This window comes from Haliotis cracherodii, unplaced genomic scaffold (genome assembly GCF_022045235.1).
Source record: "Haliotis cracherodii isolate W230 unplaced genomic scaffold, xgHalCrac1.p SCAF_25, whole genome shotgun sequence".
In the NCBI taxonomy this organism is placed as follows: Eukaryota; Metazoa; Mollusca; class Gastropoda; order Lepetellida; family Haliotidae; genus Haliotis; species Haliotis cracherodii.
In genome coordinates this window covers 1,829,810-1,848,941 of record NW_027266281.1, presented here as the reverse complement: position 1 = coordinate 1,848,941, position 19,132 = coordinate 1,829,810, and the positions used below count along the sequence as shown (strand labels likewise).

General features: G+C 41.8%; 1 protein-coding gene across 1 annotated transcript in view; it reads right to left on the bottom strand.

Annotated features, from left to right (window-relative positions):
• Positions 1–2,039: 2,039 nt before the first annotated feature.
• Positions 2,040–19,132, bottom strand: part of LOC139472600 (nematocyst expressed protein 4-like) — an 85,946-nt gene continuing 68,853 nt past the window's right edge. The window contains exon 2 of the mRNA XM_071255062.1: positions 2,040–2,394. Coding sequence (XP_071111163.1) covers positions 2,040–2,394 — 355 coding nt within the window. The remainder of the gene's footprint in view (positions 2,395–19,132) is intronic.

Here is a 19,132-nt window from a genome sequence, read left to right as displayed (position 1 = left end):
TAGATCAGCTTATCTATTCTGCAGCATTACATGTCTTTCGAGCCATATATTGGAGATATTCCTTGGTTCACTTCAGTGTGAACAGCCACGGAGTGAGATCTATTCTACGTGCGTATATTTATTATACTGTCAACACGTCAAATACAACTGGTCCGATAGTTTATGGAAGACCAGATATGCAATAATTATTCTCTTGGGGATGTGTGGCGGATCGTTGCATGTCCAATACCACAGGATTAGTTCCAGTGAGCTGATGTATCACGACAGGCAATGCTATTACGACTTCAGTTGATTTTTTTTATAAAGGTTTGCTGGCGTTTTTAAGAGACTTTTTGAAGTTTAAAATTGCTTTTTTTAATTTGAAAAAAGTGTTAAAAGGGGGCTTTAGTGATACCGCTGAGCTATTTTGGCGCAGTCTAATCTATACGTTTGATTAACGATGACTTACATAGCAATGACAATGAAATATGAAAATAAACATTTTAACATTAACACGTTTTAACCATGGGTTTAGAAGATTTAGAACCTAAATGTCTTCTTTTTATCTAAATGTTTGATTTTAATTGTCGAGTAATAATTGACTGGTTTTTTACATGTGAGGAGAGGTGAAATGTGAACACTGAACTATTATCTCCCCACTGGCTTCCCATACATTCCTTCTTAGTAATCCTTGTGTTAATCCCATACCCATCAATCACTGTACATCAACCCTATCTCTTGTATAAACTTGTCTTATCATAACTACCTATCAATCAGTATACATCAATTATATTTTGGAAAACGGTTCAGCTATGCTTATTTTTTGAATGGTAAATCACTGTACAACCAACCATTCAAGGGGGTCCGAGTTGAGATTTAAAAAAAGAAGAGTTCGTTAAACGAAAATACTTGAAAAATAGCTTTGTCTTAGCTTTGCAAAAACATATGTCCTGAATAACATCGTTCATATCATCCATTCAGAGAAGACCCGTGAAGATTCCGGGTTAGAATAGAATAAATGTACTGTTAGAACATTAATAGTTCTGTGCAGATCCGAGTAGAATAGGTCTTCTGCAACCCATGCTTGCCGTAAAAGGTGACTATGCTTGTCGTAAAAGTCGACTAACGGGATCGGGTGGTCAGGCTCGCTGACTTGGTTAATGCATGTCATCGATCCCAATTGCGTGGATTGCGTGGATCACTGGATTGTCTGGTCCAGACTCGATTATTTACAGACCGTCGTCGTATAGCTGGAATATTGCTGAGTGGGGCGTTAGACAACAAACCAACCAACAACCAACCATTCAGAGAAGAAAAGCAGATTGTAGTCTTGAAGCAGCAGCCGACAAGAATGTTATATTTATTACAGCTGTATTGTTGGACGCCAGTATAGCCGTCGAGCGGAAGATACTTTTGCTTAGTAGTGTACCTGTATGCTGTACCTATGACTCAGGCCAAGGTCACGCATACTGAACGTGGGTGATTCGGGTTTATGTAAGACAACAAGAGACAAGGCATCGATCTTTCAGCCAATCTGCTGTGTTCCAGACCGAGTCATTAAAACGATGTATCTTCAAGATGCACTACTGCAGCATACTCTTAGGTATCACTGTTGTTCAATCCAGTGGATGCGGGTTGTGGGCTCAGGGGTTGGTTGTGTGGAGTTGGTTGTGTGGGAAGAGGAAGTGTGGGTAGGGGTTGTGTGGGTAAGGGTTGTAGGGGTTGTGTGGGTAGGGGCTGTAGGGGTTGTGTGGGTAGGGGCTGTAGGGGTTGTGTGGGTAGGGGTTGTAGGGGTAGGGGTTGTAGGGGTTGTGTGGGTAGGGGTTGTAGGGGTAGGGGTTGTGTGGGTAGGGGTTGTAGGGGTTGTGTGGGTAAGGGTTGTAGGGGCTGTGTGGGTAGGGGTTGTAGGGGTTGTGTGGGTAGGGGTTGTGTGGGTAGGGGTTGTGTTGGTAGGGGTTGTAGGGGTTGTGTGGGTAGGGGTTGTGTGGGTAGGGATTGTAGGGGTTGTGTGGGTAGGGGTTGTGTTGGTAGGGGTTGTAGGGTTTGTGTGGGTAGGGGTTTTAGGGGTTGTGTGGGTAGGGGCTGTAGGGGTTGTGGGGGTAGGGGTTGTAGGGGTTGTGTGGGTAGGGATTGTAGGGGTTGTATGGGTAGGGTTTGTAGGGGTTGTGTTGGTAGGGGTTGTGAGGGTAGGGGTTGTAGGGGTTGTGTGGGTTGGGTTTGTAGGGGTTGTGTGGGTAGGGGCTGTAGGGGTAGGGGTTGTAGGGGTTGTGTGGGTAGGGGTTGTGTGGGTTGTGTGGGTAGGGGCTGTAGGGGTAGGGGTTGTAGGGGTTGTGTGGGTAGGGGTTGTAGGGTTTGTGTGGGTAGGGATTGTAGGGGTTGTGTGGGTTGGGTTTGTAGGGGTTGTGTGGGTAGGGGCTGTAGGGATTGTAGGGGTTGTAGGGGTTGTAGGGGTTGTGTGGGTAGTGGTTGTAGGGGTTGTGTGGGTAGGGGTTGTGTGTTGGTATGGGCGGTCGGGTAGCCTAGTGGCTAAAGCGTTCGCTCGTCACGCCGAAGTCCCGGGTTCGATTCCAGACATATCCGCCGTGATATTGCTGGAATATTGCTAAAAGCGGCGTAAAACCATACTCACACACTCACTCACTCAGTCATTGAGCCACTGGGCTTCACACGTCGTACCCATGCCGGGAACGAACCCGGGTCTTGGGCGTGACGAGCGAACGATTTAACCCCTAGGCTACCCGACCGTCCCACTAAAAGAGGTAAAAACACATCACTCACTCGCACTTTTTTCTATCTATCCGAGTAGGGAGCAAAATAAGTTTCTTCAGTTTCCTACGACAAAACACATTTATTCAACTTGAGTCATATCACCTCCCATACATTTTCAGCGATAATTATGACTTCCACAGACCTATAGTGTCTCTGTTAAAGTAGACTGAAGCGTTGTAAGCACAAGATTGTTAAATGTTCCCCTGGGCTCAAAGTGAACGCAGTCATTGAACAATACGCGATCTGATATCTTAAGTAAGTCGGTTTACGATGAGACAGAGATTGACTGAATATGGTCTCTGGTATCCAATTACAATATTTAATGACTGGGAAATGACTTGTGCCTTGTTCACGATTAGAGGTTATTGGGCGGGTTTCTCGGGGCGGTTTTTCATCAGAAACTAGTGTCAGTATATTCCCAACGTGAGTAACATGACCGAGCAATGAGGTGTTACGTTCCAACCCATTTGGTTAACTTGTGATACCTCGTTAGTCCTGACCCCCTTATATGGTGCTAGCAATTATAATTACACGGTGGTAAGGAAGCACAAGACTGATTTTTTGTGATGTTCACGGTAAAAACAATCCTAAACAAAACATACAATTAATATTTTTCTCTACAAAAAGTTAATGTAAAATTAAAAAAAAACTATTCTCTTAAAATGTGAGCATGTAAGGTAATGATGTTAGCTGACATTTGTAATCTAAAGGTAAAAACCAATCCGAATAATAGACATTATCAGTCCAGTGCGTTATCGTATCTTCAATATCATAAACTAGGAATACAATTGTTTTATGAGAACCATTGGCGAGCGTAATATATATTTTGTGTGTGTGTTTGTCAGTGTGTGTGTGCGTGCGTGCGTGCGTGCGTGCGTGCGTGCGTGCGTGGGTGCGTGCGTGGGTGCGTGCGTGCGTGTGTGTGCGTGTGTGTGTGTGCGTGCGTGCGTGCGTGCGTGCGTGTGTGTGTGTGTGAGAGTTGGGTTTAATGCCGCTTTTAACAGTATTCCAGTTATATCACGGCGTGTCAGCTTAATGTGGGAAGAAAACCCGAAGTGATGCAAGTCTCAGACGTTTACCACTTCGGTGAAACCCACGAGCAGGGGTATGGTGCTGACAAACCAAGAAACATAATCGGGGCAAAAAGGGATTCGAACCCACAATCATAAGTTTCTGGCGTGTCTAAGGGTCACCCGTGTATATATTTTTTTAATTCTAATGTATGATATTTACGTGACGGAAACAGTAATAATATCTTCATCACACAATGTTATTCTAAAATACTTAAAGTTTAAGACACATTGCAATACAATATAGTACCTTCAAAAAACGCGTAGGAATATTAAGGATGAGTGAACCGGCACTACGATATAGTGCCAAATGCGTTGCTCCCATGGCTGTTAACATAAGCAATCACTCAGGGAGTCCACTCTCGAAGGTGTAAACCCCACACCTTTGTCCGGAACTTAATAAAAGTAGTTCTTGCTAGATGACCTCGTTTGCATATTTATCGGATCGTGATACCCATATTATCGGATTGGTTTATCGCATCGATATATCTATCAATGTATGTTAAACTTTGCTGTCACGATCCGATAAAATGTAGGAACTACCTTTAAGTCCCTTATATCGACGCAGTGCATTCTCTGTTAATTCAAATACATATGATTAACTCACCATAGCTGGTCTTTTAAGTTTTTAAATTGGATACACAATTTAATTGCATGGTTCTAATTGTTTCTTTAAAGGCGCTCAGTCACTTTAATATACTACATGTCTGCTTTGGCAATACAAACACAAATATTTACACTTTAATAAAATGTCACTATATTTTAAACCGGGCGATCCCTGCCAACATTGTATTCATGCGTGGCTTCTAAAGTAAGTTTTAAACAATAAATGTTTTCAAGAATGCCCTTATAAACCGAGGAGCAGATGAAACTATACCTCTTAGTTGATGTTATCATATGTGTGACTTTCAATTGAAAATATTTGTTAGCGGTATTACATCCAAAGTGAGTGAGTGAGTGAGTTAGGTTTAACGCCGCTTTTAACATTATTCCAGTTATATCACGGCGTGCCAACTTAATGTGGGAGGAAAGCCCGAAGTGATGCAGGTCTCAGACGTTTACCACTTTGGTGAAACCCACGAGCACGGGTATGGTGCTGACAAACCTAGAAACATAATCGAGGCGAACCGGGATTCGAACCCACAATCATAGGTTTCTGGCGTACCCAAGGGACGCAACTCTGCACAGCGAATCGTGGCGCCTTAGACGACTGGGCCACCCGTGCCCCCTTACATCCAAAGAATGAACTATGCTGTGAGACTCAAATTAATTTCTTACCAGGCACCGATTACATTTTACAAACTGTTGCAGGAATGAGTGATGGTTAAATAGACATAATCAAATTAATAACGGTTCTTTCAATTTTCAGTTACAAAAAAAACCAAACTCAATATACTTTCTCTTGCCCGTTACTATATAATATAGACATTGTTAATGTTTCCGTATAATATATCTGAGGAAAAATAAAGTATGTATTAATTTCGCTAAAGGTTCGCATAATACCATTTGTATTCTCGACAAGTGATAAATATTACGCGGAAACGCGCTGACTAAATAGCTCTGCTGTGCTTTGCAAACAGAAATAGAATACTAGAGGTCACAGTGGCTTCACCTTTGGCTTATGTATGACAAAGATAAATTGAGCTGTTGACATGTTTTTTGTTCGTTTTTCAAAGTGTCACTGCAGTACCAAGACTTTCGAAAAGGCAAACTTACATTCAGCCATGATATATACAGCAATGATATATACCAAAATGGTAACGCAATTGTGGTTATAATATTTTCAAACGTGGACACCATTCCATGTGCCAAAGTCTACATGTACTTGGTTACAGATAAAAAAAATATTCTTGACGTTGATAAATATAATAGTGATGATCTTGGACATTTGCATCATGCGTTTGCTTGGGAAATTGAAAAGTATGGGATTTGTCACGCGTTTCTCGGGCGTGTTCATGATCAGTTAACAAAGTGAATTTTGAAAGTCGTCAATGCCAAAATTCAATAATAATGCGAGACATAATGCTTTTGGGGGACTTGAAGCTGTGAATCACAAGCACTCGTGGGAACATTGACAAGAACACAATTCCAAGACCTTTGGCACAATATCGGCAACATGGCACCACTAGAGGTCATCCAAGTTAATGGAGACCCCGGTCACCACATCAGCCAAGGATCTTTACATCCATGACCTTCAGCTTCGTCAAATGACGCTAACCGCAAAGCACACTGTATCACAAACGTCTAATTCACGTCCAAAATCTGCACAGCTCGTAACCGTTTTCTCGAGCCGTCGGTATCCGAGTTAGAAGGTTCTACGTTGGCGGTATTCTACCTCAACGGAATCGACTTAAGTGGTTCAGTGGTGTCGATTACGTCATCAGCGGCTTCTCCAACGTTGCGTCGCGTTTGGTTTTGTGACAAATCTTGTTTCCTTCTTCAAAAGAGAGACAGGCAAATCCATGTTTTTCGGCGAAGGATATACAATATGTTGCGTACAAAAGTCGACAAAATCGTTGCAGGAAGTGTCATGATCTATTGAAGCCATCTCTTATAGATCTTACGTTATCCCGACTCTACGGGCACCAGGCGCCACTTTTCAACACAACAATGCTCACCTCCAAACAGCACGATTCTTGCGATTTCCAGGGAGCTCAGAATACAAACGTACCAGAACTGCCGTGGCCGTCGTTAATTTGGCATCTGAGGGGTGAGCCAGGAATAACGTTTACGTCAACGTCAACCAACGCCACAGAATCTGTACCAATTAAGGTAAGCTCTTTAGGAAGAATGGATTTCCATTCGACTGTACCATCCACAGACTTCCTGGTTCCATGGACAGGAGGTTTCGTACAGCCATGCAGACTAATGGAGGCCACACACGGTACTAGGACTTTGCACTGTCGTTTTTGAGATCGTGACAAACAGATGCCCAAAAATCCCCATTAACGTCTCATGAACCACTTTATCCCATTATATCTCAAAAGGCCCAATTTACACTTGCAAAATCGCTGTACAAGTAATATCATTTAATTGTTTCCACAGATTACCAAGCTATCTCACAAGAGGTAAACCCATACGAAAAGTGTGCCGTTAAAACAAAATGAAAACCAAATCAGCTTCCTTTACAGCTGCTACTCTAAATTCTTACAAACTTTTGGAATTCCGAAAAATGTTCTTCGGGAAAGTAGTTTCCCTTACGTTACAGTGGCTTCAATAGAAGCCGCTCCCGGCTTCCTCGTAGTTAACACCCACCATTTATCCTTAAATACCCTCATTCAATCAGTGTCTTATTCAGCCTCGATTCCTTCCTAATCCTCGGAGATTCATAAAGTAAGAGCTAACACAGTTTAGGGTATGATAAACCGTGAGTAACAGCAGCATTAGGAAAATGTTATCGAGGATCTATCGGGAGGTAATCGCTGCCCTTCTCCTCGGTCGGGCGCACATGTCGACACGTCTGTGTCTATATCCCACTGCGCGAGATTCTATTACAACCCAGTCTATCAGATCGGTTCAACTAGCAGTTGATTGTCGTATGGAATACATTGTCTTGTGAAGTGGTCAGGTCAGGTGGAATTGGGAATATAGTCGCAAGATTATCTCTCTCATACATCGACGCTGTGAGTATGGCTGCCTAGACTTGTTCTGGCTTATGCAGGTTTTATAGTGCCATCCCTCTGAGATACCATGCCTCACCACAGTGTCCCGACTCCGAGCCGACCAGTCGTTGTTTTATCCCCTTTTTGACGAGCTCCAGGCTGGGCAACAACACGTTTCATTTCTTAACGTCTTAGGGATCGAAACGCCAACCTTTCGCTCTCCAAGCACACTCTATACACCACATATCATAGAAACAGGCACCTTATAGCCAGTTAAATTCGCCGATGACGACATTCTAAATTTCTAAATGTTTTCAGATACATTTTTCAAGAATACCTAACCAGCTTTATAGAAATATGTCTCATGTTCCCGATGCGTTTCATGTGAGGGGCGGTCGGGTAGCCTAGTGGTTAAAGCGTTTGCTTGTCACGCCGAAGACCCGGGTTCGATTCCCGACATGGGTACAATGTGTGAAGCCCATTTCTGATGTCCCCCGCCGTGATATTGCTGGAATATTGCTAAAAGCGGCGTAAAACCATACCCACTCACTCATTTGTTAGGTGAACAATTGACTTGCCTTTGTATGTGTTTGTGACGGTTGCCGCCGATGGGATAGGATAAGTTCACCTTTTCGCAACAGCTGGTATCATCAATATTTGGTAGTGACCCGTGAACACATGCTCTTGTAGGTATGGAAATAATTTTGTTGCTTCTATCTAAGAAACACACACACACACACACACACTCATACAAGAGAGATGGTTTGTTGGTTGTTTAACGCCGCACTCAGGAATATTCCAGCTATATGACGGCAGTCTGTAAATAATCGAGTCTGGACCAGACAATCCAGTGATTAATATCATCAGCTACGATGGACGCAATTGAGATCGATGACATGCATCAACCAAATCAGCGAACCTGACCACCCGATCCCGTTAGTCGCCTTTTACGACAAGCATAGTCGCCTTTTACGGCAAGCATGGGTTGCTAAAGACATATTCTACCCCGAATCTTCACGGGTCTCACAAGACAGATGACTCCAATGTTCTGAGCCTGACTACGAAGGATGTATAGTACACCATCAGTACTTTGCATGCACTAAGTACAATAGTTTTCATTGTGAAAGGCTGCACATGGACTAATTACACAACCAGACGGTATATGTCTGCAGGGATCAATGTGACGAGGTATTCTCTGCTGATGAACACAGAAAAACGTGACTACAACGCTGCAAACAAGCATCTTCATCAGAAAGGGTTCCAACTCTAACATTCCGCTATGCTTGTGTCACCATTAGGGAATAAGTAGAGTGCTCCTTTCTTTGCCACGTGGACAGGCGGGCTGCGGAGTGGCAGATGGCAAGAGAGGCAGAAGGTCACAGATCAGAAACACCTTCAAAGGACACCACTAAGAAAAATATTGATAAGATATCTGATATGATTATGTAAGGTCGACGATATAGTAGACATCTCTCATTAGAGAGTTGAGACAAGTGTGAGGAATGCACGGAGCATGGCGACACGTTCAGCACGCCCGTTCCCAAGATTCATCAACTCTCGCGAGAATGTACGTGGTCTTGAAGAAAACCCAACTGCTTTTGTCGAGCGATTTGTAACCATGGCTGTTTGAGTTAAGTGTCAGTCAGAGACGAAGCAACGGTCATGCAGTGGAGTCATCTTACGTCTCCTACTCAGAAGAAGACAAGATCTGTTCCATCAGAAGATGATGGGCCTGGCTTCCTTGGACTCCGAAGAAATCCTTTTGGTGGATTAAATCCCGCAAGGGCATACCCTTCATGGCCAATAATATGCTAATCTGATTTGGCAACTGCTTAAACGTATTAAGAGTAAACGTCGTGGAAGACTCACTAAAGGTGTCTTGTCGCCATGGTTGCAATGTATGACTAGCTTTGAACTCATTCCACATCCTCCGTATTCACCAGGGAATCTGGCAAGCATTGTGTAAATTATGATGATCTCATGTCTGCTGTTGAGGGTGTTTTGCATCACCATGGCGCCTTCTGCCACAGCGGAATACAGACACTCGAGCATCGTTTGCAGAAGTGTGTTAAAAAAAGTAACCAACCTCGTCAACGCAGTCACTCAGCTCGGCTAAATAATTTTGAGTGAGTTATGTTTAACGCCGCTTTTAACAGTATTCCAGTTATATCACGGCGTGTCAGCCTTAGTGGGAGGAAAGCCCGAAGTGATGCAGGTTTTAGATGTTTAAACTTCGGTGAAACTCACGAGCACGGTATGGTGTTGACAATCCTAGAAACATACTCGGGGCGAACCGGGATTCGAACCCACAATCATAGGTTTCTGGCTTGAACAAGAGACGGAGCTCTGCACAGCGTACCATGATGTGACTGGTGCTCGCCTCCTTGGAATATTTGCATTCCTCATAAAAAAATGAATACCATAATTTGTTATTTAGATAGCAAGATTTTATCCGTATTTGCAATGAAATACAAAACTACCAAATCGGCAATATCAAATGTTTACAATGTAATACATTCACATTAACTTTTTACGATTGTTTATATTTGTGAACACTGTGATCTATCAGGTGTATTAATCAAATTGTGGACACCGTATCATCTGGCTGCAAATGTCAGCCACGTTCACGTTGAGAGCTTCATCTGATGCAGCGAGCCCGGAGTCTGGGTTTATTGATGTAGCGGGGATACAGACACCAGCGGTAAAGCGCTACTGGAGACACAGGTTTCGTATCTGTCCCGCGTGATTGGTTGAATGTTATCAACGGTTATTAATTACTTGCTAATTTCACGTCCAACTGCCGCTGTTGGTGGGAACAAACACGTCGCGTTGTTTAATTGATTGACACAAGGGAGCATGTACGGCAGTGATGTTTACTTTCAGCGGTTATTTACTGGGTAATTGTACTTGTTATGTCGGTTTGTGTTTCCGCGATTTCAATGAAGAATGCTGGTATAGGATGAGGGAGAGAGAGAGAAATGAGAGCTATAGAGAGATATACATAGAGACGCAAGGAGATACACACAGAGAAACAACGTTTTATAGAAAGAGAGCGAGCGAGCGAGAGAGAGAGAAAGAAAGAGACAGAGAGAGATGAGAGCTATAGAGGGATATACATAGAGACACAGAGAGATACACACAGAGAAACAGCGTTTTATAGAGAGAGAGAGAGAGAGAGAGAGAGAGAGAGAGAGAGAGAGCGAGAGCGAGAGAGAAATAAGAGTGAGTGAGTAACGCTGCTTTTAACAGTCAGTATTCCAGTTATATCACGGCGTGTCAGCTTAATGTGGGAGGAAAGCCCGAAGTGATGCAGGTCTCCGACGTTTACCGCTTCGGTGAAACCCACGAGCACGGGCATGGTGCTGACAAACCTAGAAACATAATCTGGCCGAACCGGGATTCGAACCCACAATCATAGGTTTCTGGCGTGCCCAAGGGACGCAACTCTGCACAGCGAATCGCGGCCCATTAGACGATTGAGCCACCCGTGCCCCCGAGAGAAATAAGAGCTATAGAGGGATATACATAGAGACGCAGAGAGATACACACAGAGAAAGAGAGAGAGAGAGAGAGAGAGAGAGAGAGAGAGAGAGAGAGAGAGAGAGAGAGAGAGAGAGCACGTGCACTTACCTGATCCTACAATTATTAGCATTCAGTTCTAATGAGGCATTGAGGTCACAAGGTCGTGCAAGTATTCGCTCGTCACTTAGAAGACCCGGGTTCGATTCGCTACACGGGTACAATGTGTAAAGCCCATCTCTGGAGTTCTCTCGTCGTGATATTGCTGGAGTATTGGTAAAAGCGACATAAACCATTCTCGCTCCCTGCCAAGCTCTACAGACCCGCCTGTCGTAATCGATAAGCTATGGATCTCACACTCTATGATTAAAACGCACCAACACAAACCAATATACTATGCATAGGCCTCTTTTAGTTCTTTTCTACGCATGCCGAATAATGCTTAAGTTGTAATACGAGCCATCGTTTAAGCGTAGGGGCCAAGTGATATCCATTTATTGAATACCACGCAAGGAGAAATTGCTCCATCCCGTTACACTAACACAGACGTCAATATTTGCTAGAGAACTTGCACTGTGATTGCCGAAAAAGTTCAAAGTTATTTGCGAGGGAGGACATCGTCTTCGATAAAGTGGATTATGAAATGACACAACTCATCGTGATCGCTAAAATCTTTGATACATTGGCGTGGCATGTTCCCCTTGTCCTTTTGAAGTAATAGCCAGTCGATAATAAATAAAGGGGGCTGTATGAGACATGAGTGTTAAAGCTGTGCACGACGTCCACAGTAATGAAAAGAGAACTCAATGAAATCTAAACATCTTTAAATGTTGAGAAAAAAAATATATTCGCCTCGAAGCATACAGACGTCTTGCTTGCTATCATCGGGGTCTGATGAAGTAAGAACTTGGACCTGGCTGTGGAGTCATGAAAGGGGACTCTCCCGCACGGTGGGCAAAGGGCGTGAAGATGATTGAGTGGTCACTGTTTGGAAACAGGGCTTGGTCCTAGGGTTAATTAATTCTCCTTGATTACGAACTCTTATGTCTGACAAAGGATCATTCTGGTAGCTCACGAAGGCAGAAGGTATCTATAACTGAATAGACAGGATGTGTCGGAATTGACTTGGTCTGTAGCGTAATTGACGGTATATATGATGGAGGGGGTGGTATATATGATCGAGGAGATGTATATATGATGGAGGGGTGGTATATATGATGGAGGATATGTTTACATGTATATGATGGAGATGTTGGTATATATGATGGAGGTGGTGGTATATATGATTGAGGAGATGTATATATGATGGAGATGGTGGTATATATGATGGGGGGGTGGGGGGGTGGTATATATGATGAAGGATATGTATATATGATGGAGATGGTGGTATATATGATGGAGGGGGTGGTATATATGATGGAGGGGTGGTATATATGATGGAGGATATGTATATATGATGGAGATGGTGGTATATATGATGGAGGGGGTGGTATATATGATTGAGGAGATGTATATATGATGGAGATGGTGGTATATATGATGGAGGGGGGGGGGGATATGTGATGAAAAGGTTGGTATATATGATGGAGGAGATGTATATATGATGGAGGAGATGTATATATGATGGAGGAGATGTATATATGATGGAGATGGTGGTATGTATGATGGAGGAGATGTATATATGATGGAGATGGTGGTATATATGATGAATGAGATGTATATATGATGGAGGGGGTGGTATATATGATGGAGGAGATGTATATATGTTGGAGGGGTGTGGTATATATGATGGAGGTGGTGGTATATATGATGGAGATGGTGGTATATATAATGCATGAGATGTATATATGATGGAGGAGATGTATATATGATGGAGGAGATGTATATATGATGGAGGAGATGTATATATGATGGAGATGGTGGTATGTATGATGGAGGAGATGTATTTATGATGGAGATGGTGGTATGTATGATGGATGAGATGTATATATGATGGAGGGGGTGGTATATATGATGGAGGAGATGTATATATGATGGAGGGGGTGGTATATATGATGGAGGAGATGTATATATGATGGAGGGGGTGGTATATATATGATGGAGGAGATGTATATATGATGGAGGATATGGAATATATGATGGAGGAGATGTATATATGATGGAGATGGTGGTATGTATGATGGAGGAGATGTATAAATGATGGAGGAGATGTATATATGATGGAGATGGTGGTATGTATGATGGAGGAGATGTATATATGATGGAGGGGGTGGTATATATGATGGAGGAGATGTATATATGATGGAGGGGTGGTATATATAATGGAGGAGATGTATATATGATGGAGGAGATGGAGTATATGATGGAGGAGATGGAATATATGTTGAAGGAGATGGAATACATGATGGAGGAGTGGAATATATGATGGAGGAAATGGAATATATGACGTAGGAGCTTTTATAGGGAATGTTAGCAATAACTTCTGCTTCATGATACATATAACAAACACAAGCAGTCACATGAACTTGTTTAACAAGAATTATCCCTTCAATAATAAAAGACAGTGGAGAATGGGCTATTATTTATGGAGTTAGGTCCCCATGTATACATGTAAACGTTACTTACAGTACTGGTCCGATTAGCAGGGTTTTCGGATTAAATAGGTCTATACGAGCCAGGTTCTACAAATTGACATTTTGCGTGTGCTGATAAACGCATATATAAAACTATAAACTATACACAGTAAGCTTATTGTTATATTGATTTTCGCGTTGTTCTGGTATTACTTTCCTTGGAAGGAATGTAGAAACACCCCAAGGTACCCAGTTCCTCATACTCCAAGATTAAACATTGCACTAAACTTGCATCCCAGGCACTATAAAGACACTTTCAACACCTACAAGTGGCATACATCTTTCCCGTAACGCTTCGCCCAGACAAATCTGATATGTCATTGGCATCAAATCAATTCTTAAGTGTTGTATGGTGATATGTGAGAGAGTACTAATGGTCGCCGTCAGTTGAACTCCCTGGGGAGTAGCTCGGACGCTTATATGAGGAACCCTTGACGTATGTCATTTCCTCGAGACTTTGAGAACGTAGCTGAGCCAGCCTTTTAAGGCACAGCAACTCGTTGTGCAGAGTCATGCCCCTTGGTCCTGCCTGGATGCGCTGAAGAGGATGCCTGAGGATTGTGTAGGATGAACTTGATTATGCATGATGAAGCCGACGTGCATGTTGTATGCGTGTGTAGGCGTGGTACCGCGTGTGACAGTAGAGATGTGGAGAAAAGCATTTTGAGTATGTTGGCTCAAGTTGAGATAAAAATAATTGTGTGGGATGAAGTTAAACTATGGAGGCATTGTGAAACTTATCTTGAGTGATTTGGCTAAAGTTAAGATAAAATTGATTCTGTAGGATGAAAATGAATTAAGTTGATTGTATTATCAATTTGTTCTTTTTTAGACGCGATGGCCTTCCTGATCCCCGCAAAGCTATATTAATTTAGGATTCCAGTTGTTAAAAGCATATTCACGTTCACGCCAAGAAAGGTATTGATAAGGTCAAATCTTGCAGCTTTCAGGGAAAGTGAAAATACTTTAACAACGTTGTTTGAAGTCTAAAGCAATACAAAACGACAATGCTGTGATTTCGATTTAGTAATCCAATATTCGTTTTGTTCAGTTATCAGTGGAAGTTGGCGTCATTATGGTGATAAATCTATATTCGACTGAACAAAGCAAAACAGAAGAAATTCAGGGCAGACTGAGTTTGTGCTCAAAGTTAAGGGATGGGATTGGGTTTGGCGACGCGTTTATTCTATTTGTCTTGTTTAGTGACGTGGATGAATACATTTTCATCTCTGCTCCCTGGGGAGTAAACAACCCAGTCTGCCTGTGATTCGCCAAGAAGTTAACAGTCATGTTACTTTCTCATCCTACCGGGTACCCATTACCCGGACGAAGGCGGATTTTGATCAAAGCGTCCTCTCTCTCAGACAGTAAAACATGGGCATCCATCCAACTACTCTCCGCCACCAGCGTTGTTAACTTCACCTGAAATTTGGATTGTATGCTGCACACAGGACCACGAGCCAGTGAACGTTCTGTCGTGCTATATTTGTTCAACAACAGTTGAGTATTCCTTTTGAAAGGTAAAACGAATCTATATAGGTAGATCACAAATCACCCGCCTTGTATTGTCACCTTGTGCGTTAATTTGTGATTGGTGTAAGGTGACATACGTACATTCCTGACAGAGCTTCCAGTCTTCCCAACAATTTGCGTTTGTATTTTAATTCCTCGCTCGTTGAAGATACCACTGTTTGATAACAATAAGCTGTTTTAAAGGGCAGTTAAGTGAAAAAAGAATGATTCGAATATCAATTGTCCGAGCTAAACTGTCAATTTCCGACCCCTCTTAGTCTTAGGATAAACCGTTAATCAACCTGCGCATTTGGAACAGTGGAATACTGTTTGTGTCTGTCTAAATGATTAATATGTTCCTTCACTCATTGATATATATTAAATGTTTTCACTCAGCACAGTGTATGTGAATAGGGACCACCAATTAGGTTTGTTGTTATGTTTTTGTGAGAAATTCACGCATTATTTGTCTCAGTGAGATGCCCCCATTAGTCTCCTATTGACTTACCCGTCACCACGCTCGAGTGAACTTGTAAACATAACAGATTCAGATTCAGTTCAGTTGTTTTCTCAGATAACATAACAACAGGGGTGGGCAGACTGGGCGCCGGTGTCCCGGTATAAACTCTCCCCCGTACAAATTCTCCCCCCGGAGATTTTATACCGGTCCATATTCTCCCCCGGAGACTATATTCTATAAATAGTTATCTTTAATATAAGGAGGGTTAAAAAATAGATTATGAAATATGGTCAAATATGACATGAAGTGATATTTCAGCATATTTTCGTTGATAACTGTACCTTCCATCCTAATATAATTATAAGACATAATCATACCAAACAAAGGATGGGAGACAAGAGTCTCTACAGAGTTTGTTGTTTCTAGTACAGTTGTTGTTGTCTGTATACATTTTTTTCATATACCAGTTTCAGTCTACATGTGAATACAATCGATGGTTGAAATGTTAGTCCAAGAACAAAACATGAACTAATTCTCAAGAACTCTGATGTATAAAGTTACCTTCATCTTTGATTGACTGATGTATTGTCAATCTTTATTCAACACTGAAGAGGCCACAGGCCTATAGTAAGAAGCATTCAGTTTATGCATAATCAGCATTGATTTTGACTCCATAAACTGTCATAAAGTATTCATAAAGTATCAGGGGTCATTTCAACTTGCAAAATGATTGACACAGTCCTTTATAGAGCGAGGATTGGGCTGTTTTCCCACCCGATTGACTGATATTACAACATTCACATGGTTTAGAATGGTACAATGATTGGTAAAGCATGCAAATTACACTCATACACGATGTTTCATAAGAAAATATCATATCTCCGTTGAAACATAAAACCAATATTGATGAGTCTACATATTGATATAAAACTTTATCACTGTATCCAATTCCAAAATTTTAGATATAAACTTTCGGACAGTTCAGTTCAAAATTATTCAACCTTTAATACATCAGAGGATGTGTAACTAGACTACGGGAATCTACAGTCTTGACTGTGTTTTCTTTGATGAGAATGTTGCTTGTTGACTCTGTGTTCATTAGTCATCCACTGGCTTCCAATCATCTTAATCAGCTGTCTGTGTCCATCAATCGTTTACTGTATAAACATTGATGTTGATAAGTATATATACCTATGTTGTTTAGCACTATCCATCACTTGCTTGATAAAGGTGTTAGGATCTACACCGAAACGTGGCACTAATTGTAATAAAGAAGTTGTTCATCCATAGAACTCGTCTTGCTTCATCACACCAACTTCTAAATGCCACTGAAAGAAGTTACTCGTCTTTCATCAATTAACGTGTTGGGCATCCCTAATTAACCTTTACTAATTCATGTTATACCAACACAGGATTTTTTCTGGAAGTGGACAATCGCGAATGTCATAGGGCTGACACGACAAGTGTTAATAACTGTCCTAGAACTTCTAAAGTTACGAGACATTCTTTATATCTAACGACTAATATTATATCTACCTATATACCACTTTATTGTCTCATATTGCGGTAGTTAAAGAAAACACAGTAATCAAAGTGAAGACCTTTCACTCCACATTCTCAACATCGTCTCTATCAGAAGTGTTTGGCAACTATTGAACTGCATGGCAAGTATTTTTAAAACGACCGGGGCAGGACATATTCTGGGGGGAGATTTTATTACGCAGGGTGGGGGAGAGTTTATTTCGAGTGGGGCGGAACTCTACCGGTATAAATTCGCCGGGGGTAGATTTTATTCTGGGGGCGAATATATTTCGTGACACCGGCCCGATCATTGAAAATGCGCAGCGTGTTTAACAGCAGGAACTAGTGTTAACAGCCAGGAAGGGGAATCCCCTAACTGAAGGATGATTTTCGTTTGGTAGACAATTTCGCATGTCGTTTTTGTATTGTCTTTTTTTTCAACTATTTCCAAAGTTCTAATTTTGGTCAGGTATTTGTGATTAATTATACCTTAAAGTATTATGTTTACGTGCATGAACTGCCGGAACTAGTTTCACAATAAATATTGAAAACTCTGAACGTCGCTACGTTTATTCAAAGACATTCCGTTTGAAAATGATAGGTCACTGAAAGGAGCTCATGCACAGTCGATGACCCCAGCAACCCTGTTGCTAGGCCGACGTCACACGACATTGTTTCGCGGGGGATTCTTCAAATACTTTTCACAAATTACGTCATAGGGTTTTGTGACGGGTTTGTAAACTTGATGTTGCTGAATTCTAAACGAAGGCCGTTTTGTGGTATTAAATGGATACTTGTCAACTTTTATTGTATTTGAAGTTTTATTTTACGATTGGATTATGATGTGGATCTTCCTATTTGCATATATATTGTATTTAAAAGCTTGTCCCACATGAGGTTTATGACTGTAATTCCCATAGTTCGATAAAATGGGGTTTTAAAAAGTTAGGAGAGGCAGATTATGGATTAAATACTAAACTCGCTCCTGTGTAATACCAATTGACCCAAACTCCTGACTAGTTCTGGTTTCGTTTTATAAACTTGGTATTACACGGAAGGGGCGGTCGGGTAGCCTAGTGGTTAAAGCGTTCGCTTGTCACGCCGAAGACCCGGGTTCGATTCCCGACATGGGTACAATGTGTGAAGCCTATTTCTGGTGTCCCCCGCCGTGATATTGCTGGAATATTGCTAAAAGCGGCGTAAAACCATACTCACTCACTCACTATCACTATTTGATGACGACATCCTGTAAATAATGGAGACTTGACCAGGCAAACCAGTGCTTGATATTGTGAGCAAGTATCCACACAATCAGGATACGATGACGTGCAAATCAATCAAGTCTCTGAGCCTGACCCATCCATTAGGTCACCTATCACTACAAACAGGGTTACTGCAGACCAAGACCAACTCGGAGTCCCAACGGAGTTGGAATAGTACGATATTCTACAATGCTGTAGATGAGCATTTAGAAATCCCTCTTGAATCTCCCCCACAGTGATATTGCTGCAATATTGCTTAAAGTGTAATATTGTATTACACGGGAGCGAGTTTAGTATTCCGTTTATGTGTCACTGACCGTTTTATCCCTTCGCGGATACAGTACAGTGTAGGGGATCGATTATCTCAAAACTTGTCGTATATTTACAGATACATTATAAAATGAAGGGAGTGTTCGCTGCGGTCTGATATTTTGAAAAACTCTGTTAAATAAAATATTTAGTGCGTATGTATATGTTTCTTGGTAAGTATTTTGTCAATCTAAAAAGTGATATTGTTTTTGACGAAATGGACATATAAAAAGTCAACGCCAGTGCCTAACCAGCTAACATCTGACGTGTCCATCAGGAGGCCAACGTGGCGTGGTTCTTGGACGGTTACAACTTTGTTGGAACCCAAGAGAACAGATTTGGAGCTGACAAACCTGGAAACATAATCAGGGCGATCAGGGATTCGAACCAATAATCATAGGTTTCTGGCTCGCAATTCGTACGCACCTTTGCATGCGAGTTAATATTTTCCTTCTACTTTACAGGTATATGTAAAGAGGTAGAAACTGTGGTAAAT